General features: G+C 41.4%; 1 protein-coding gene across 1 annotated transcript in view; it reads right to left on the bottom strand.

Moving 5' to 3' along the window:
• adgrd2 (adhesion G protein-coupled receptor D2) overlaps positions 1-16,984 on the bottom strand; it is a 55,504-nt gene extending 38,520 nt beyond the window's left edge. The window contains exons 1-8 of the mRNA XM_085367690.1: positions 16,940-16,984; positions 16,701-16,758; positions 16,385-16,609; positions 15,673-16,302; positions 14,104-14,226; positions 8,347-8,441; positions 7,058-7,339; positions 3,725-3,836 (exon numbers count right to left, since the gene is read on the bottom strand). Coding sequence (XP_085223816.1) covers positions 3,725-3,836; positions 7,058-7,339; positions 8,347-8,441; positions 14,104-14,226; positions 15,673-16,302; positions 16,385-16,609; positions 16,701-16,758; positions 16,940-16,984 — 1,570 coding nt within the window. The remainder of the gene's footprint in view (positions 1-3,724; positions 3,837-7,057; positions 7,340-8,346; positions 8,442-14,103; positions 14,227-15,672; positions 16,303-16,384; positions 16,610-16,700; positions 16,759-16,939) is intronic.
• Positions 16,985-17,568: the final 584 nt, after the last annotated feature.

A 17,568-nucleotide genomic window follows, 5' to 3' on the forward strand; every position in this document is an offset into this window, starting at 1 on the left:
AGCACTTTCAGTTATCTGTACTTTACATGAATATTATTTTTTCTGACAACTTTTTACTTTTACTCCCAACATTTTTAACACAGATCTGTACTTTCTACTCCTTACATTTTCAAAGCAGGCCCGTTACTTCAGGCTCAGCAGTATCATTTATAGCGTTTATACTTAGCAGGTAAAACTGGGCCGAGTGCATGTGTCCATATGTTGTAGTCGAGCTTCTAGAGGAATAAACATGAGTAATGTTTCTACACAACGTAACATTTGTACACATTTTCACCCAGCCCAACAAACATCAGCAAACACACAAACTGTTTGTGTGCAGTTAATATCACATATAGTATAATCTTACAATAAAATATTAGTCATTCTCCCTGTGAATAATACGTTTTGCTTTCTTACTTTGAGTACATTTCAGAGACTGTACCTTTTCACTTTTACTTGAGTAAAGAAGTAGAATCAGTACTGCAACTTTTACTGGAGTATTTTTTAACTCAAGTATCTGTACTTCTACATAAATACAAAAATGTCTGTACCTTTGCCACCTCAGCAAGATAGAACATCTTCCGTAGCAACATTATTTCTATACTGCACCAAACCAGGACTTTAATCTAATAATAGACAGTTTCTTGTTGCAGAGGTGCTTCAAGCTTTATAAGTTTTACAATTTTGTATTTTTACATAACTCAAACATCATCAGAAATTTAAAAAAGTCCTGAAAGCAAATAAAACAAACCAGACAAAGAAATGAGACCAGAATATTAGATTGTAATTATTACATATCTGTGAGTGGGAGATCACATTTGCGGCCTTTTGCTTTTAGTATCAGTGACTTTCAGACTAAATATTATGTTATTATTAATGTTATTATTAGTGATAAGTTCAAACTAAAGATGTCACCCAGAAGCTACACAGTTGCCATTTTCTTAATAATTTTTCCACCAGAACTCTGAAGTGATAACAGGAAACTGAACACGACCTTGTGTTGTGAGGTTTTGTTGTCATGTAGTTTTGTCTCAGACTCTCTATAATTCAATTACAATTCAATTCAATTAATTACACAAACTCACAACAGTCACCTTGAGGTGCTTTATATTGTAAGGTAGACCCTACAATAATACACACAGGGAAAAACTGGGGGGGTCATATGATTGTTGGGTTGGGGGTCAGCTGCTTTATGGTGTGGGTAATAAAGTTCAGAGAATTTGTTAGTGACCATGTTTACATTTGGCTCAGTGAAGTTTGGACTTTACTCTCATATTTTATTTTTTATTTTCTCCATGTTTTATTTTTCAAGGCTAAGAGTGAGCATTGTTTACATGCTTATTGTTTTTCCATCGTGTTTTTTAATTGCTACGACCAATGCTGCATTCATGTGTTCATCCAGTCAGTATATATTAAAAAAATACTATGTTATTTTATCCCAAGACCCAGACCGCATGCAGTGTTTGTTATTGATTCTTTGGAATTGAACTGAATTGTATTCAGTCTGAGAGCATCTGAGTTTTGTTACTTATGTTTCTAGTTTTGGTTCTTGTTTGCTTTCATCTCTGTTCCATTTTTCATGTCCAGTCTGTCTTTGTCTCGTCTCTGTGTCCTGCCTCCATCTGTCTGATCTGTGCTTTGTCCTTTTTCTTCCCAGTCTGTCATGTCTCCATCACTGTTTATTCCCCAGTTGGTTAAATCAAATGAAGAATTGAATTTATTTCTTCTCCTCATATACAAGGTCTTGAATATTCATGTCCCATCACAACTTAAACACCTCACAGTACCTTATCGCCCCAACAGAGCACTTCCCCCTCAGACTGCATCCTATTTGTGGTTCCTGGGTTTTTAAAAGGAGAACAGGAAACAGCTGTCATGCCATCAGCTGTCAGGACCCCTGTCTTGTAGAACCAATTCCCAATCTGGATTCAGGAAACAGACCATCTTTCTACGTTTAAGATTAGGCTTTAAATTTTCCTTTAAAAAAAAAAAAAAAGCTTATAGTTATGCCTGGATCAGGTGACCTTGAATACATCCTTAGTGATGGTGCAATAAGCCTAGGCTGCTGTCGGCTTCCCATGATGCACCGAGTCTTTCTCCTTCACTCACCTCTTTTCACTACCTCTCTGTGTTTATCCACCACTTTGCATTCAATTGTTTGTTATAATTAATCCCTGGCTCTCTTTAACAGTCTGTGTTCTGTCCTGCTCTTTCTCCTCATCCCAAACCGATCGTGGCAGATGTCTGTCCCCCAGTTCTTTCTTCCTGTTTTTCACCTGATTGTTGGGGTTTTCTCTGTATTTTCGTAGGGTCGTTAATACAAAGCAACCTTACAATATAAAGCGTCTTGAGGAGATTGTTGTGATCTGATGATAGTAGATGACAGCAACGGACAGGCTGTAACAGGCTGAGCGAGTTAAAATGATGTCACTCTGCAGTGATTCTTCATATTCTTCTTTTCCATTGTCAGCCAGTGCTTGTTCGTGGGTGGGGGGGTCATCTGATTGTTGGAGGCTTCTCTGTATGGGACTTAATCCAGTCTCATCCTTGTCTTTGGACTTACTGTAAGACTTTGTTTTGATGGTGTTGATTTATAGCGGGCCAATAGTGATTTGATTGGTAATGTTATTTTAATGGAGAAAGACAGAATATAAATTAAATATCTATATGAATACAGATCCATCCATAGACAGACATGCAGCCAAGTGATACACCCAGCATATCTACACAGCAAAAACTCCAGAGTTAAATTAACACTGGAGAGTGTCTATATGGGTCCACACCTCTGAGTGTTAAATTAACACTTTTGACAGTGTTATATGTTTAAAAGTAACCTAGTCAGTTTTGAAGATTAACAATGACTAACACTGAGCAGTGCTGATTTTCTAACACTGGAAAATAACTCAAAATGTTAGAAATATTCCAGTGTTAGAAAATCAGCACTGCTCAGTTTCCTCAGATATTGTGTCATATTAAGTTAGTGTCACATAGTGAAGAAAGGTGAAAAATTACTATACAAAGTGACCATCAGCAGACGAGAAGGCATATACTTAACTTTAAAATAAACACAGGTACACAGGTGTGCATTGTTTGTTTGTGGAGAATTTGTTAAAGCAGTAGCCAATCAGCTTTAATTGTCATAGTTGCACTGAGGACATCAAAATCCACAGGACAATGGCAGATTTTACCATTTGAGCAGTGCAATAAGGAAGTGTCTAACAGATCAGTTTAAACATCGTTTGGATACAGTTTAATCCATAAGTGTCTGAATAATAACAGTGGATTTCATTAAAAACCATCCTTATAGCTCAAATGATACTTGTCAACTGAACTGGCTGCAGTTCCTAAACAGCTAATTCAATAGTTTTGTTAAACAGTGTCTTATGATCCATGTTCATGAATACACGCTGGAAAAAAGGTCTACGATCTTAAAATTAAAGCTAAGATACATTCTGCAGTTAGTCATAGTATATCATTTTGTTAAACGTGTATTTGATTATCAGTACAAAACTCCTTTTTATGTTCTATTATTGTGTTTCTGTCATCACTGGTGAATAGATCTCATCTTTCTGAAGGTCATTTGTTACATAATTGCATTTTTTCAGAAGCTTTCTAAAACTGCTTGATGATGAAGCCAGAGCCTGTATCTGTTATACCTTTGTGTCCAAATTCCTCTGCTCTATTTTCACATTTAAGCCATTCTAATGTGTGTGTGTGTGTGTGTCAGAGAGAGAGATAGACTCACTGATGTTGGGGCTGCGGATGGTTAGGTGATTGGTCTCTGCCATTAAGCGAGGGCTCAGGCTGGTCACCATGTGGTCAATGCGTTTGACCACATCCATGGGGCCGTTCACCACCTCAAACACAGACCACGAGCAGGTTAGCAGCAGTGACACGTGCCCACTATGGCCTGCTCACGGCAGTCATCAAACCAAAGAAGGCAGATCTCAAAATGGCCATTCATACAGTACTTTTATCCTCTTAACTGTTTCCCACACTGTTGCAGCAGAACTGGGCACGTACACACCTCAGTGGATGGGCCTATAATGCAGCGCACAATCAGAGATTTCCTGTTGTCTGTATTGAAAACCTGCATTCTGATTTCAATTTGCCCATTGAAGAACTGAGCCTTGGAGACAGCTGGGAGCAGAGCAAGAGAGGGAGGTTTATGGATGAGCACATGCACAGCTTTTTTAAATGGCTCATCATTGAGTCTGCGTTGAGTTGGCCTTGGAGCACTGCGAGTTCTGAGGGGGAAGGGAGGCAAAGTGCTGAGAGAAACACTTGTCATAAGGCAACCTTTATACAGATCCATACACATCAATAGTGCAGAAGCAGAGGAGGAAAAAATAACAGAGTCTGGTGACAGAGATGAGGGAAAACACAGTGCAGCGAGTGTGAACAGGGTTACATGGATGCTTTTACTCAATAATTAGAGAAAATTTGGGAAAATCTGGATGACTAAGCAATGACTTGGAGGCAGACTTTAAATTTATCAGCTCTGTTCTTCATCACTGAAGCTGATGTTGAGCTCTTGGAACAACACAAACCATAGAAGCATACTGTCCTCTGGTGGATTTGAAGGAAAATAACACCTATGTTCCTACAAAACCAGTCACTGGAGCGTAAGTGGGACAACAGCCTTTCTCTTGGTCCTCACACTTCCTATCTTTTGATACTGAGCAGTGATTAGACCAGTGCTCTCTTCACCAAATTATAAAGGTTGGGCAAAGCCAATCTAACATGTAGCATCTTTTATTTAGCATCTGACGAAGAAAAGAAACATCACCAATCCTGGATCAATCAAGAGTCAGCTGTCTCATTCTGGAAAGTGCAGCAGGCAGGGAACCACTTGTACAATTAATTAGTTCTCAAAGTTTAAAAAGTTATTTTAGCATAAAGCAGCTTCGCAAATTAGGGAATGTAGTCACAGGTGTTTACGTAGCAGTGAGGTTGTAATGCCTGGGTCCTGAAAGTGTGGCCCATGGACCATCAATATAAATATAATATGATGACCATAAATAATAGAAAGTGTACCAACAGTTATGAGATTCAGCAAAGCATAGTGACATCTAGAACAATTTCTACACGTCTTTAGTACATTTCAGTTTTCAGGTACGAGCACTCTCCTTTCTTGCCATTATCCCCTCGTTGAACCTGGGATTGGGTCATGTGACATGGACTGGGTTTTATAGCACTTTTCTACTCTGAGCACTCAAAGATTGTACGAAAGCTGCCTCATTCACATAAGCACTTTTTTTTTTTTTACACGAGTCCTTTCTATACTCTGATGGATGCATCGGGTTAGTACCCTGCCCGAGGACAATTGGCACGTAGGGGCTTAAGTTGCAGTGCCATTTAGCAGCGTTATGGCTTGAGTGTAAACATTCCTCCTCATTCGTTCTGTCCTGGCAGCCGCACATGGCAGCTTGTTATTAAGGTGGCTGGTTCCCCTGCTGTCCTCCTGGCTGCAGATGCGTAACGTTTGCTGTCTGTCCTACAGATTCAGGAGGTTAAACTAGCTGAATGAGCTACCTTCCTGAGGACCAAATGGTTCCATCAGATGTGTTTCTACTTCCAGGAGGTGATGCTCCAACTCAGGATGCAAGGGTAGACGTTCCTGAGCACCCTGGGTGGGAGTTTGAAGCCCTTTAATCATCTGAGGTACTCATCAGGACTATATCCCTGAAACTAATTTTATGTTAATTGCATATAAAATTCAATACATTTTCAATAGGCTTAACAAAAGGTTTGCAAATCTATATTTAACTGTTTATATTTAGGGATGCGACTTCTGTGGATGATACAAGTGTTACGTCTGTGTGTTTTTGGTGCTTTCTAAAGGTTAGTACTTCATACCTCAAATACTTACAAACAAAGGAAATACCAGAATTCGATCTGTGTGTGCATCATAGAAGAGGACAGTGAATTCATTTTTGCTTCTAAATGTATTTTGAATTTATCAGGATCAGCTCTTGAATAGAGAACCACACACACACTCTTAAATCCACTCCCACGGTGAATTTACAGATCACCAGTGAACCCACTATTTTGTTAGTTACTTTAACTCAAGTTACTTTAAATACATGTAGCAAAGGTTTAATTCCAAATATAGAGAGTACTAAACATCAAAACAAACAGAATAATCAGCGATGAGTTAAGCAGACGTTTCCTGCCTTGCCTCCATTTTAGCCACGTTGAGCGAGAGAGCAGGAGTTTGTGCAGCAGTTCTTCAGCATATACAAAGAATAATGACCCTTAAAGACTTGTTTCCCATTTAGAAGCTGCCATTATTCCATTTATTTGAAAATCTATTCCTACTACTTGAGCTTCAGATCCTTAAAGGAAGAGTGGGTTAAGGCTGACAACTACATTCTTCTGTCTGACTGTACAATAGTAATCAGGTCAGATGTAGAGTTATATATTGCACACATTTGGAAACAAAATATGCATTAATTCCCTGAGAGATGGAACATGATCCCTAAAGTTTAGAATAACTGTCGTAGGCTATGGTTTGGGCCACATCCCATTTTTCCTGGCTGTATCTTAATTGGCCCGTGGGGATAAATAAGGTCTTTCTGATTCTGATTCTGGCAAACTAGAAAAAGTATCCTGAACAATCCTGAAAGTAATCATTTGGCATCTTCTACCTTTACGTTTATTCTAATAACAAAAAGAGGGAAAGATTTTTTGGTCTTAGAGGAACTGGCTGTTCAAACAGAAGATGCTGAAGAGAATGATGACTGTGTTTATTTGTGAATGAGGGTAAATGAAGCTTTGAGTACTCAAGTAGAGTAAAAAAGTACTATGTAAGAATCAGTCCATTTACCCTTTATCCATCAGTTTCCTTCTGTTCACCCAATCCTGGAGTGCGGGCTTGCTGCAGCCTCTCCCAGCTATCACAGGCTGACAGGCCGGTACACCCTGACCAGGACTGCCACAGGGCAGGAAAACAAGGAACTCTAAGCACTTCTGGTACAGTCTGAATGACAAGTTGAGGTTGTGTAAAAACTTCTGATATTGCGACACTGCAGGTAAAAACACACAGTCAGTATCAGAGTCACTCCGTGTGAACTACCTCTTTGATGGCTTGCCACTTTAAGGTGTCTTCTTCACTGATGATGCTGTCAGCCAAGCTGATGAAGTGCTGGCTGAGCTCCTGTATGTTGTCCTGGCTGTAGTTAGTGTCATGGGTAAATGGCTGTGAGGGGACGTCTGCAGTTAGAGACAGAAGCTGTATGAGGGACATCATGTCTGCTGGCTGCAGTCCCTCGTCCCGGGTGTCCTCCAGGGCCTGGACAGAGACGTCAAGCAGGGCAGATGCCTGGGCCAGGCTGCTCAGCCCTGATGGCAGCATCAGCTAGGAGAGGACACAGCGACGCTGAGTTTTTAGTGTGATTAATATTTACTAATAACTTTCTGTGACATCAGGTTGAGTTCATGTGTTTTTATTGGTGTTTTCCTGTTGGAAAGTGGAAAAGGCCTGATAAAGAATAAGAAATCAAATTTAAAAAGTCTGGATACAGTCTGGACACAATTATTGTCACAATTATCATAAATAGCACAATAACAATATGATCACAATGTGTTTAGGAGGTGAAAAATAACAGTTGTGTTATTAGTCAGCGTCATCTCAGATTTATTTTTCATTTTAAAAAAATGCAGATTCATGTAGTTGGCAGGAGACACTAACTGCACAAAAGCATACAAAAAGAAAAAACAGTCTGATTTCCTAATGATAGCATGACCTGTATATCACTGACACACTATCAATATTTCATTTTCATATGTTGCAGTTACCCCTCCGTGAATCGCTCCCTTATCGTGGTGGAGGGCTTTGTGGTAGCGTCTCCCTACCAGGGGAGACCAGACAAAGAGTCATTCAGACCCACTATGAGCAGAGATCAAGGGAATTGTCTGCCTGCCTGGGGTAGGGTTACCGGGGCCCTGTCCTGGAGCCAGGCCCGGGTAGGGTGTGTGTCTGGTAGCAAGCCATTAGTCCGGGTACAGCCTGAAAAAGGGACATGAGCCCACCCTCTTGTAGACCCACCACCCTCAGGGGGCGCATTAGGGGTTGGGTGCAATGTGTTCTGGGCCAGGGGAGGCTAGGGGCAGAGACCCTGGCGGACCGATCCTTGTCTACCAGAACTAGCAATTGTTACATGCAATGTCACCTCTCTGGTGTGGAAGGAGCCTGAGTTAGTGCAGTTGAAAGGTCCCAGCTAGATAAAGTCCACCTCAACCCACGGTGTGGGCTCTGGAACCAGTCTCCTGATACTTTTCAATGCAAAGTATGTTACTAGATTTAAATAAAGATATAAAAAATGCAGTGCAGTTATAAAACATATAAAACATGTAGAAGTGTACCTGGCTCTGGTTGGAGAGCTTCATCAGCTGGCTCATGAAAGCAGTGGGCTGAGAGCTCTGAGAGTCACTCATCTGCTTCATCTTCAGGTAACGCTCTGTGCCAAAAACAATATGACATGAATGTAGGTGATATATAGTAAGAGCAGCATGCACTGCTGCTCACAGATCATTACTCAGTCCTGGGCCTGCTGCAACCTCCGAGAGTACAACACTAAACCCAAATCAAAAGTGACCTCCCGTACTTAGAGCTCAGATAGTGTGATTTAGTTACAGGAGGCAAAGAACTGAGACTTTATTACTCAGTATTAATGCTCAGTCGAGGACTGTAACTCCAGCAACCCTGCTTGAAACCATTTTTTTTTTTTTACCATAGATCAATTCTTTTGATCAACATTTAGAAGAAACTTGGGGGGGGGGGGGGGGGGGGGGGGGGATACAGTGTAGGAAGTCAGTGTAGAAAACATGGAGGATCATTTTCATGGTCATCATGGTTTTGTTTTGTTTTTTGAAGGAGTACAGCATCAACTCCTCTAACAAAGCATCTTTACAGCTCATGTGTCAAAATGTTTCCAACACAGCTGAAAGTTGCATGCAAACAGGAAAGATGTGACCCTGACCTGATTTCAACGCTCAAATTTACAGTTTGTTCTGATGGCTTGAGCACATTTTTTGTAACTATTGGCTATTTTTGCAAAACTCTACACACAAATAAGAAAACTCTTCACCCAATCAGCAAAACATTGTAGTTTTCTTGTAAAAGTGAACAACCCTGCTTACAGTTTTTTCTGAATGCTTAAACCCTAACTGTGATTCCTGTAGCACAATCTCTAAAACTATTCAGACTTATAGCAAAACCACTCACTGAGTTTGCAAAACTAAAAGCACAAAAACTGCTTTGCACTCAGTTTGCAATTTTGTAACACACACTTTGCAAAACTGTAGGCACAATTCACTGCACAACACTCAATTACCAAATTTCCAACACACTCCTAGCAAAAGTATACACATGTATGGCTATCATTAACACTAATTTGCCAACTGTCTGGCACACTTTCACATGTGAAAACTTTTCTAGATAATTAGTTCACTTTGCAATCAGCCTAAGCACTATAATACAGGTAAGCTGTGTGTGCGGAGTACAATGGAGGGAGCAGAAAGAGTGAGAAGTAGAGGAGGCCGAGGAAGAGGACGTGGAGGTGAAGAAGTAGGATGAAGAGGACGACAAGGACAAGGAGGAGCAAGAGGAGGACGAGGAGGAGGGAGAGGAAGATGAGGAGGGGGGAGAGGAAGGGTAGGAAGAGTAAGAAATAGAATTGCTGATGACATCAGAGCTACAATAGTGGACCATGTAATCAACCGTGGAATGACCCTGAGGGTAGCTGGCCAACGGGTCCAGCCTAACTCGAGCCGCTACACTGGAGCAAGTACCATAAGGACATCTTGAAATGAGAATCGGTGAGTACAGTCACTTCGCACAAAGATTTGTAGCACTGCCATATGCCAATGAGAAACACACCAATACCATTGATGTAAAAATACTGAAATTGTTACTTTACAGAATTGCTAGACGACCAGATGCTGGGGGCAGAGGAAGCATGTTCACTGCAGACCAAGTAACCCATAGAGTCATTATGGCGATTGCAAATAATCCTATACTTGGAAATAAACACTTGTGTTTGTTTTGATGTGTTTGAATAAACACCAGTACTTGAAGTTTGGATCCCTCTATGCTTATGGATCTATGACAGAAGTATGAGCTCAAACTGACATAGCCTACCTTGTGCACAGAGAAAGCAAAAACCAGATGTGTTTTGTATTCATACCATCAGTGTGTAGTTGGCGCATTGTGTGCTTAGTAGATGATGGCTTGTGTGTACTGTTTGATACGGAAACACCATTTTTACGAAGGTGTGAAGAGTTAATCTAGCTGTGTTTGCTTTTGCAAGAGAACTACAATGTTTTGATGATTGGGTGACAGGTTTTCTTATTTGTGTGAAGAGTTTGGCAAAATTAGCCAATAGTTACAAAAAATGTGCTTACAGTTTTTGCCCGTTGCTTGAACACCATGAACCCATGCCTAGACTAAAGTAACACAAGTTGAAGCTTTTGTTACCATACCTCAAACACATGTACCCCTACCTTAAACAAAAGCGCTGCTTTGCACCCCAGTTCCAATTATGCAACACACCTACTCCTTTATGCAACACACCTACTCCTTTATGCAACACACATGGTCCTGCATGCTACACTCCATTTCATACATAAGACACTTCGCTCACAAAATGAAATTTCAGGGTGCCATTCGGAAAACACATGTATCCAAAATACAAAACACATCGGGTAATTGCAACCACTCAAATACACACCTGAAGGCACTTACTTGCAAAACCAAACACCAATTAGCCAACTACAAAAAGCCCTCAGCGTAGCCATTTCAAGAACTTTGCAAGCATGGATGGAGGGAGAGCAAGAGGAAGAGGAAGAGGTAGAGGAGGAGGAGGAGGAAGAGGAGGAGGAGGCCGAAGAGGCCATGCACGGACCCATATTTCTGATGAAATAAGAGCAACTTTGGTGGACCATGTCATCAACCATGGCCTGACTATGAGGGAAGCTGGGCAGAGAGTCCACCCACATCTAAGCCGCTTCACAGTGCAATCTGTAATACGAACATTCCGACTAGAAAACAGGTATGTCTTCACCTCCATACCTTCTGCTCTACTCAGATGGTTTCATAGCACTGTTCTACAGTATATCACATTACCATATCAAGTGTACGGGGTGCTAATGCTCCTTTTTCAGCCAAAGTGGCTGATTCCTTATATTGAAGTACAGTGCTGTACAGTGGATGACACAGTACGTACAGTAAAGTACTGTAAGAAAAATAAGCAAACCGATGACAATATGTGGTTGTATTTCTCTAGAATGACTCGAAGACCTTCTGGGGGAGGACGCCAACGCCTGTTCACACAACAGCAGGAACTTGCCGTTGTGGACCTAGTGAGGGCAGACAATGCCATCCGTCTCCACCAGCTACGACGGAAAATACTTGCAGACAGGCGAGTGTTCAGCAACATAGACCATGTGAGCATCACCACCATCAGACGCATCTTGGGTAAACACAGCATCACCATGAAGCAGCTCTACAGAGTCCCATTCGAGAGGAACAGTGACAGGGTCAAAGGACTTCGAGCTGAATATGTACGGGTACGTGTAACTGTCCCTTACATTTACAATAGAGTATTGGTGAAGTCCAGTAGCAGCTGAATATGTACCATATCAGTACCACATGGATCTATTCTGAGAGCTACACAGGTACCTGTGTGATGGGGTGAGGGTGCTGTATGTGTAGCGCTGTAGTACAGGGATATGTTCCCCTTTTTTTCAGAGAATCTCGGCCATGGATGGAGCTGCACAGCCTCATGAATACATTTTCATTGATGAAGCTGGATTCGACCTGAGCAAAACAAGACGACGGGGTCGTAATGTAATTGGCCAAAGGGCAATTGTGCACGTCCCAGGGCAGCGCGGGGGAAACATCACATTATGTGCCGCCATATGCCTTCGAGGGCTTCTGCACCATCATGCAATACTAGGTCCATACAATAGCCAACACATACTCACATTTCTAGATGCTCTCCATGATATAGTTGTACAGAACAGACCAGATCAGCCCAGGTTTGTGGTGATATGGGATAATGTCAGTTTCCATCGGGCTGCTCTGGTCCAGGCCTGGTTCTCCAACCACAATCAACTTGAAGTGGTATACTTGCCCCCTTACTCACCATTTTTGAACCCTATAGAGGAATTTTTTTTCGGCTTGGAGATGGCGAGTATATGACCGCCAACCACATGCCCGCATGCCTCTTCTGCAGGCAATGGAACAGGCCTGCGGCGACATTCAGGTGACAGCAATCCATGGATGGTTTCGACATGCAAGAGGATATTTTCCCCGGTGCCCAGCGGGAGAAGACATTGCTTGCGATGTTGATGAGGTCCTGTGGCCAGACCCCAACAGACGGCGGGATCCATGAGCCCACTTATGCACAATTGTCATGGTTTTTTGTGTTTACAGTATAGTGTTTTTTCTATTGCAGTATTATTGTGTTGTTGTTGTTGTTGTTTTTTTTGCTTTATCTGAATTCATGGTACTGCAATGTACAATATTGAGTAGGTCTATTTGCTTTTTTGGTTGTTTGAAAATGTGTCTCCTGTAAATGTGCCTTCTGAATAAACAATGGAAATCAAAGACTGCAGTGTTTTATATAAAGAAGACTAGTGTGTTCCTCCTGCTCTGTAAGTGTTTGCATATGATGCAAGTATGTGTCATTTTGTCAACAGAGTTACATTTTGACAAAGGAATGTCAGGTTTTGACAGCAGAGTTTAGGTTTTGGGAGTAGAGTTTCAATTTGGTGCAGATGTGAATGGTATATTTCCCAGTGTTGTGTCATGTGTACTTGTGTGTACAGTTTTGGCACAGAGAGCGGAGTTTTGCAAAATGTGTTCAAGCAGTGGGCAAAAACTGTAAGCAATCAGAAAAAACTGTAACTCTCCACACCTTTGTAAAAATGGTATTTTCGTATCCAACAGTTAACACAAGCCATCACATTAATAAGCACACAATGCACCAACTGCACACTGATGGTATGAATAAAAAACACATCTGGCTTTTGCTTTCTCTGTGCACAATAGGCCATGTCAGTTGGAGCTCATACTTCTGTCATAGATCCATAAGCATAGAGGGATCCAAACTTCAAGTACTGCTGTTTATTCACACACATCAAAACAAACACAAGTGTTTATTTCCAAGTATAGGATTATTTGCAATCTGGTCTGCAGTGAACATGCTTCCTCTGCCCCAGCATCTGCTCGTCTAGCAACTCTGTAAAGTAACAATTTCAATATTTTTACATCTATGGTATTGTTGTGTTTCTCATTAGCATACGGCAGTGCTACAGATCTTAGTGCAAAGTGACTGTATTCACCGACTCTCATTTCAAAATGTCCTTATGATACTTGCTCCAGTGTAGCGGCTCGAGTTAGGCTGGACCCGTTGGCCAGCTTCCCTCAGGGTCATTCCACGGTTGATTACATGGTCCACTATTGTAGCTCTGATGTCATCAGCAATTCTATTTCTTACTCTTCTTACCCTTCCTCTCCCCCCTCCTCGTCCTCCTCTTGCTCCTCCTTGTCCTTGTCGTCCTCTTCGTCCTACTTCTTCACCTCCACGTCCTCTTCCTCGGCCTCCTCTACTTCTCACTCTTCCTGCTCCCTCCATTGTACTCCGCACACACAGCTTACCTGTATTATAGTGCTTAGGCTGATTGCAAAGTGAACTAATTATCTAAAACAGTTTCCACATGTGGCAGTGTGCCAGACAGTTGGCAAAATACTGTAAATAATGGCCGTAAATGTGTACAGTTTTGCTAGGAGTGTGTTGATCATTTGGGAATCGAGTGTAAAGCAGTGAGTTGTGTTTACAGTTCTGCAAAGAGAGTGCTGTGCAGTGGATTGTAGCTACAGGTTTGCAAAGTGTGTGTTACAAAATGGCAAACTGAGTGCAAAGCAGTGTTTGTGCTTTTAGTTTTGCAAACTCAGTGGTTTTGCTACAAGTATTAATAGTTTTAGAAATTGTGCTGTAAGAATCACAGTTAGGGTTTAAGCATTCAGAAAAAACTGTAAATGGCTTAAACTGGTGGAAGGTTAAATAAGTCACATCATGTACCAGACCTCTGCAGCGTACAGCCTGTGAGGCTCACCTCTGCTGCTCCTGCAGATGAAAGGCAGGAGATCCAGGCAGTCCGTCAGACCCAACTGTGGAAGCTCAGCTGACCAGCCCTGCAATGTTCTGCAGCCCTGTAGCTCCACCTGCTGGTGCACTGCTGCAAACACGTACCAATGGTCACACAAGACAAGAGTTAGTATGAAAAAAATATCTGAAGCCTTGTTAGGTGAGAATTAATGGACAGGGTATGACATTTGATTAAAGCAGAAAACTGAATAATGGTTTTAAATTATATCAAATTGCATCTGGGTAATGTGCAAACACAAATGAAACCTATCTTAGTACTGATAAGAAAAAAAACTGCTCAGATCTAGTAAGAGGAAATATGGGGGAGTAGTCAACACTGCTAGGAGCTGTTCCTTCCCAAGCCGCCCCCCCACACACTGACTGAGCTCTGGGAATCCCCTGCAGTCATCCAGCCCTCCCTGCACACTTTCTTTCTGCTCGTTCTGGAAGCATCCCAGACTTTTCCTGTATAAATTTAATTCTTTGGTTTTATACTAAAGTAAGAATGTGACAGAAAGGCTTTTCTGTGATGCTTTGTGTAAGAACACATGAAAGAGTTATAAAGATTTTCTTTTTTGTGTAGACAGTACAGTTAGAATCAGTTCCTCCATAGTTAGAATAACAGGATGTAATTATTTTTCATAGTTTAATTTTACTGGTGACTATACATCAGTGAAATTTTAACTGTTTACTGTTATTTTACACAAGTATTTTTTGTCGCATTCTTAAAAAAGTAACTATTTCAGCCCCTTGACTGTTTTATCCAATGACTACCTTTTACATGGGTTACTGTCAGCTCAACTGTTTATTTGTTCTTGTAAGCTAGGCTGTCAGCCTGGTGGCCAAACCAGGTTGACTTTTGTTGTGAATTGCCACTAAGTAGATCAAACTGAATGAAGTGGATTCAGCTTTATTTCTGTGTTACACGTGGCCAGCTTAACCTTTACATAATTACTTTTTAGTCATTATTTTAGCTTTTGCAGTTCTTTAATAAAATGCACAGATTACGTTTAGCTGTCCTATTAACCTTAAATTTACTTACTCATCACAGCTGTTTAGCTGTTACAATTATTTAACATTTTTAACTATTTATTCATAATTTATTTGTCTTTCAGTTGCTTGTATGTTATTCTGTTTTAGCTGTGACATTTTGTTTATCTGTTACTTCTAACTAACCTACAATAATTTTAAATATTTACCAGTTTTAGATCAAATCTTTATAGTTTACTGGATAGTTTGCGCTACCTGGGACTATTTTATATTTCATTTTTTATTTTTTTAGTTGTCATTCATTTTTAAATTTGAACACTGTCTAATTATTACACTTCTCTGCTAGCTTTCAAGGCAGTTTGACTTTAACCGTCTGACATTGTGCATATTTTTAAAAAATCTACTTTACTTTGTATTTCTCCTTCATAAAGTAGAGCAAAAATCATCAAAGCAAGGTTGACAAGGCCAACAAAGTATACCAACATACAACAGCTCTTATTAGCAGAGAATAAATTTAAGTTATAGATTTTAAAAGGAGTCATCTTACCCGGGCAAAACAATCGGGCCTGCACCTCTTTGACCACAGGGTGGCTACTAAGGAGCTCAAGGTTCCAACTGAAAAGCAGGTCCTGGGTGACTGGTGAACATTCATTTAGCAGACGGACATGGTGTGATTCCAAAGACATGTTCCAGACATTTAGGTCAGTTATATTTCCAAAGAAAGGCTCTGTAAAATTCCCGCCAAAAGAGTCTTGGTCCTGCCCCAGGATCAGAATCCCATCACCGTAGATATCCCTGGAAGTGTCTGTGTCTGAGCCTGTGTCTTTCCTGTCTCCGTCCACATAGGTAGCCCAGTGGCCACCACTCTGCTGCCATGTGACACAGATTTGATGCCACGCACCATCATTTGGGAAGGATGCCTTGTATGGTAGGTGCTTCCCATGGATGATGAGCGCCAGCAAAATGCGACCCTGCATGTCTGCTTGGCCTCGCAGCTGGAACTCATTGGTAAAGACAGGTGCAGCGTAGGAAAATATGGTCGACACCTCACTCCACCATGGGTCCCACTGAACTCGAACACAAACACTGACAGATGAGAGGGCTGGGAAGGACTTGTTGACGTGTGCAAAGCCGTCACGCGACTCCTTTGGAAACTTTAGAGCTGAGAACTGCAAATCTGAAAGATGAGACCAAAAAGGTGTTTCACGTAAAACAAAACAAAACAAAAATCTGCAGCTTAAAACTGCGTTTTCACTCACACTGCTGGGAGAGCGCCACAGGCTTGGAGGCTACTCTGCTGGAATCCCTGACCCAGACGGAGGAATGAAGTCCAGCCTGCCGAAGCAGCTCCAGAACTTCCTTCTGGTCTGAGGTGATGAGAGAGCTAAACCGCCCTCTGCAGAAGCTGTCGGCCCTAGAGAAGGACAGCGAGTCATTGACCAGCTGGAAAGCCCAGTGTGGTGTCAGATACACCAGTGTTTCTCCTAGAAAGTCAGACATATACATGAAGTTTCATTAAACATGGATAATATAGAGATTTTATTTAGCCTTTAGTGGAGAAGCCAGAATTCTCACCATTTGAGCCCTCTACTCTTTCTGGCACGGCATGTGTCGGCTCACTTTCACATCCCACCTACAGGACAAAGGAAACCAGTTCACCAAAATACCAAATTAAAATAATTTGGATTTCCATGTTTTAAATGTTTGTTTGGGGTTTTTGTTTTTACATAAAAAAGGTAACAACAATGAAAAAATCACACATCAAATAATTTGTATCAATTTAAATCATTATGGAAAAATGAGAAGGTTATTACCTCAAACAGGAAGAGTATGAGTCCAGTAAGCAGGGTTCCCATCATCTCTAAGCCAGTGTAGCGTTCTGCTGTAATAAACCATTCAGGTCACCAGTGCAATTATGAATTATATTTCTGCTAAATCTAGATAAACGCCACTGATTATGAGCATTTAAGCCATAAACATTTCAGATGCTGCTGTGAGCAGTGCATGACAGTGCTGGTGGCAAGCATGTGTCACTCTTCCACAGCTGGTTCGCAAATATTCAATTTTTTCCCAGTTTATGGGAGATGTTAAATCCCTTCTTTCCTCCAACCAGTACAAAAAGTAGTGTGAGGTAATATGGGAACAAGATCCAGCTACACCGGATAATGGAACCCAAATCCAGACGAGTACCGCTAATACCTCAACCACAGTGTTCGATATACCCTGCAGTGCAGTCTGATCTCCTGACTGGGAGAGAGCTGGCGATCCCAGTGCATCTGTCCAACAATCCCAGTCTGTCCTGCCTCCTCTTTGCGACAGACTCAAACTCCTCCCTCTCCTTCTGCCCTCCACCCTGAAACCATCGGGCTTTGTCATGCAAATAGAGCCATTTTTAAAAGAAGCCTATTTACGTAAGCAGTGTCAAGCATTTGCCAGAGAGAGT

This window comes from Diplotaxodon limnothrissa, linkage group LG12, assembly GCF_057381915.1.
Source record: "Diplotaxodon limnothrissa isolate DT_005_m linkage group LG12, D_limnothrissa_male_GT1.1, whole genome shotgun sequence".
Taxonomy (NCBI): Eukaryota; Metazoa; Chordata; class Actinopteri; order Cichliformes; family Cichlidae; genus Diplotaxodon; species Diplotaxodon limnothrissa.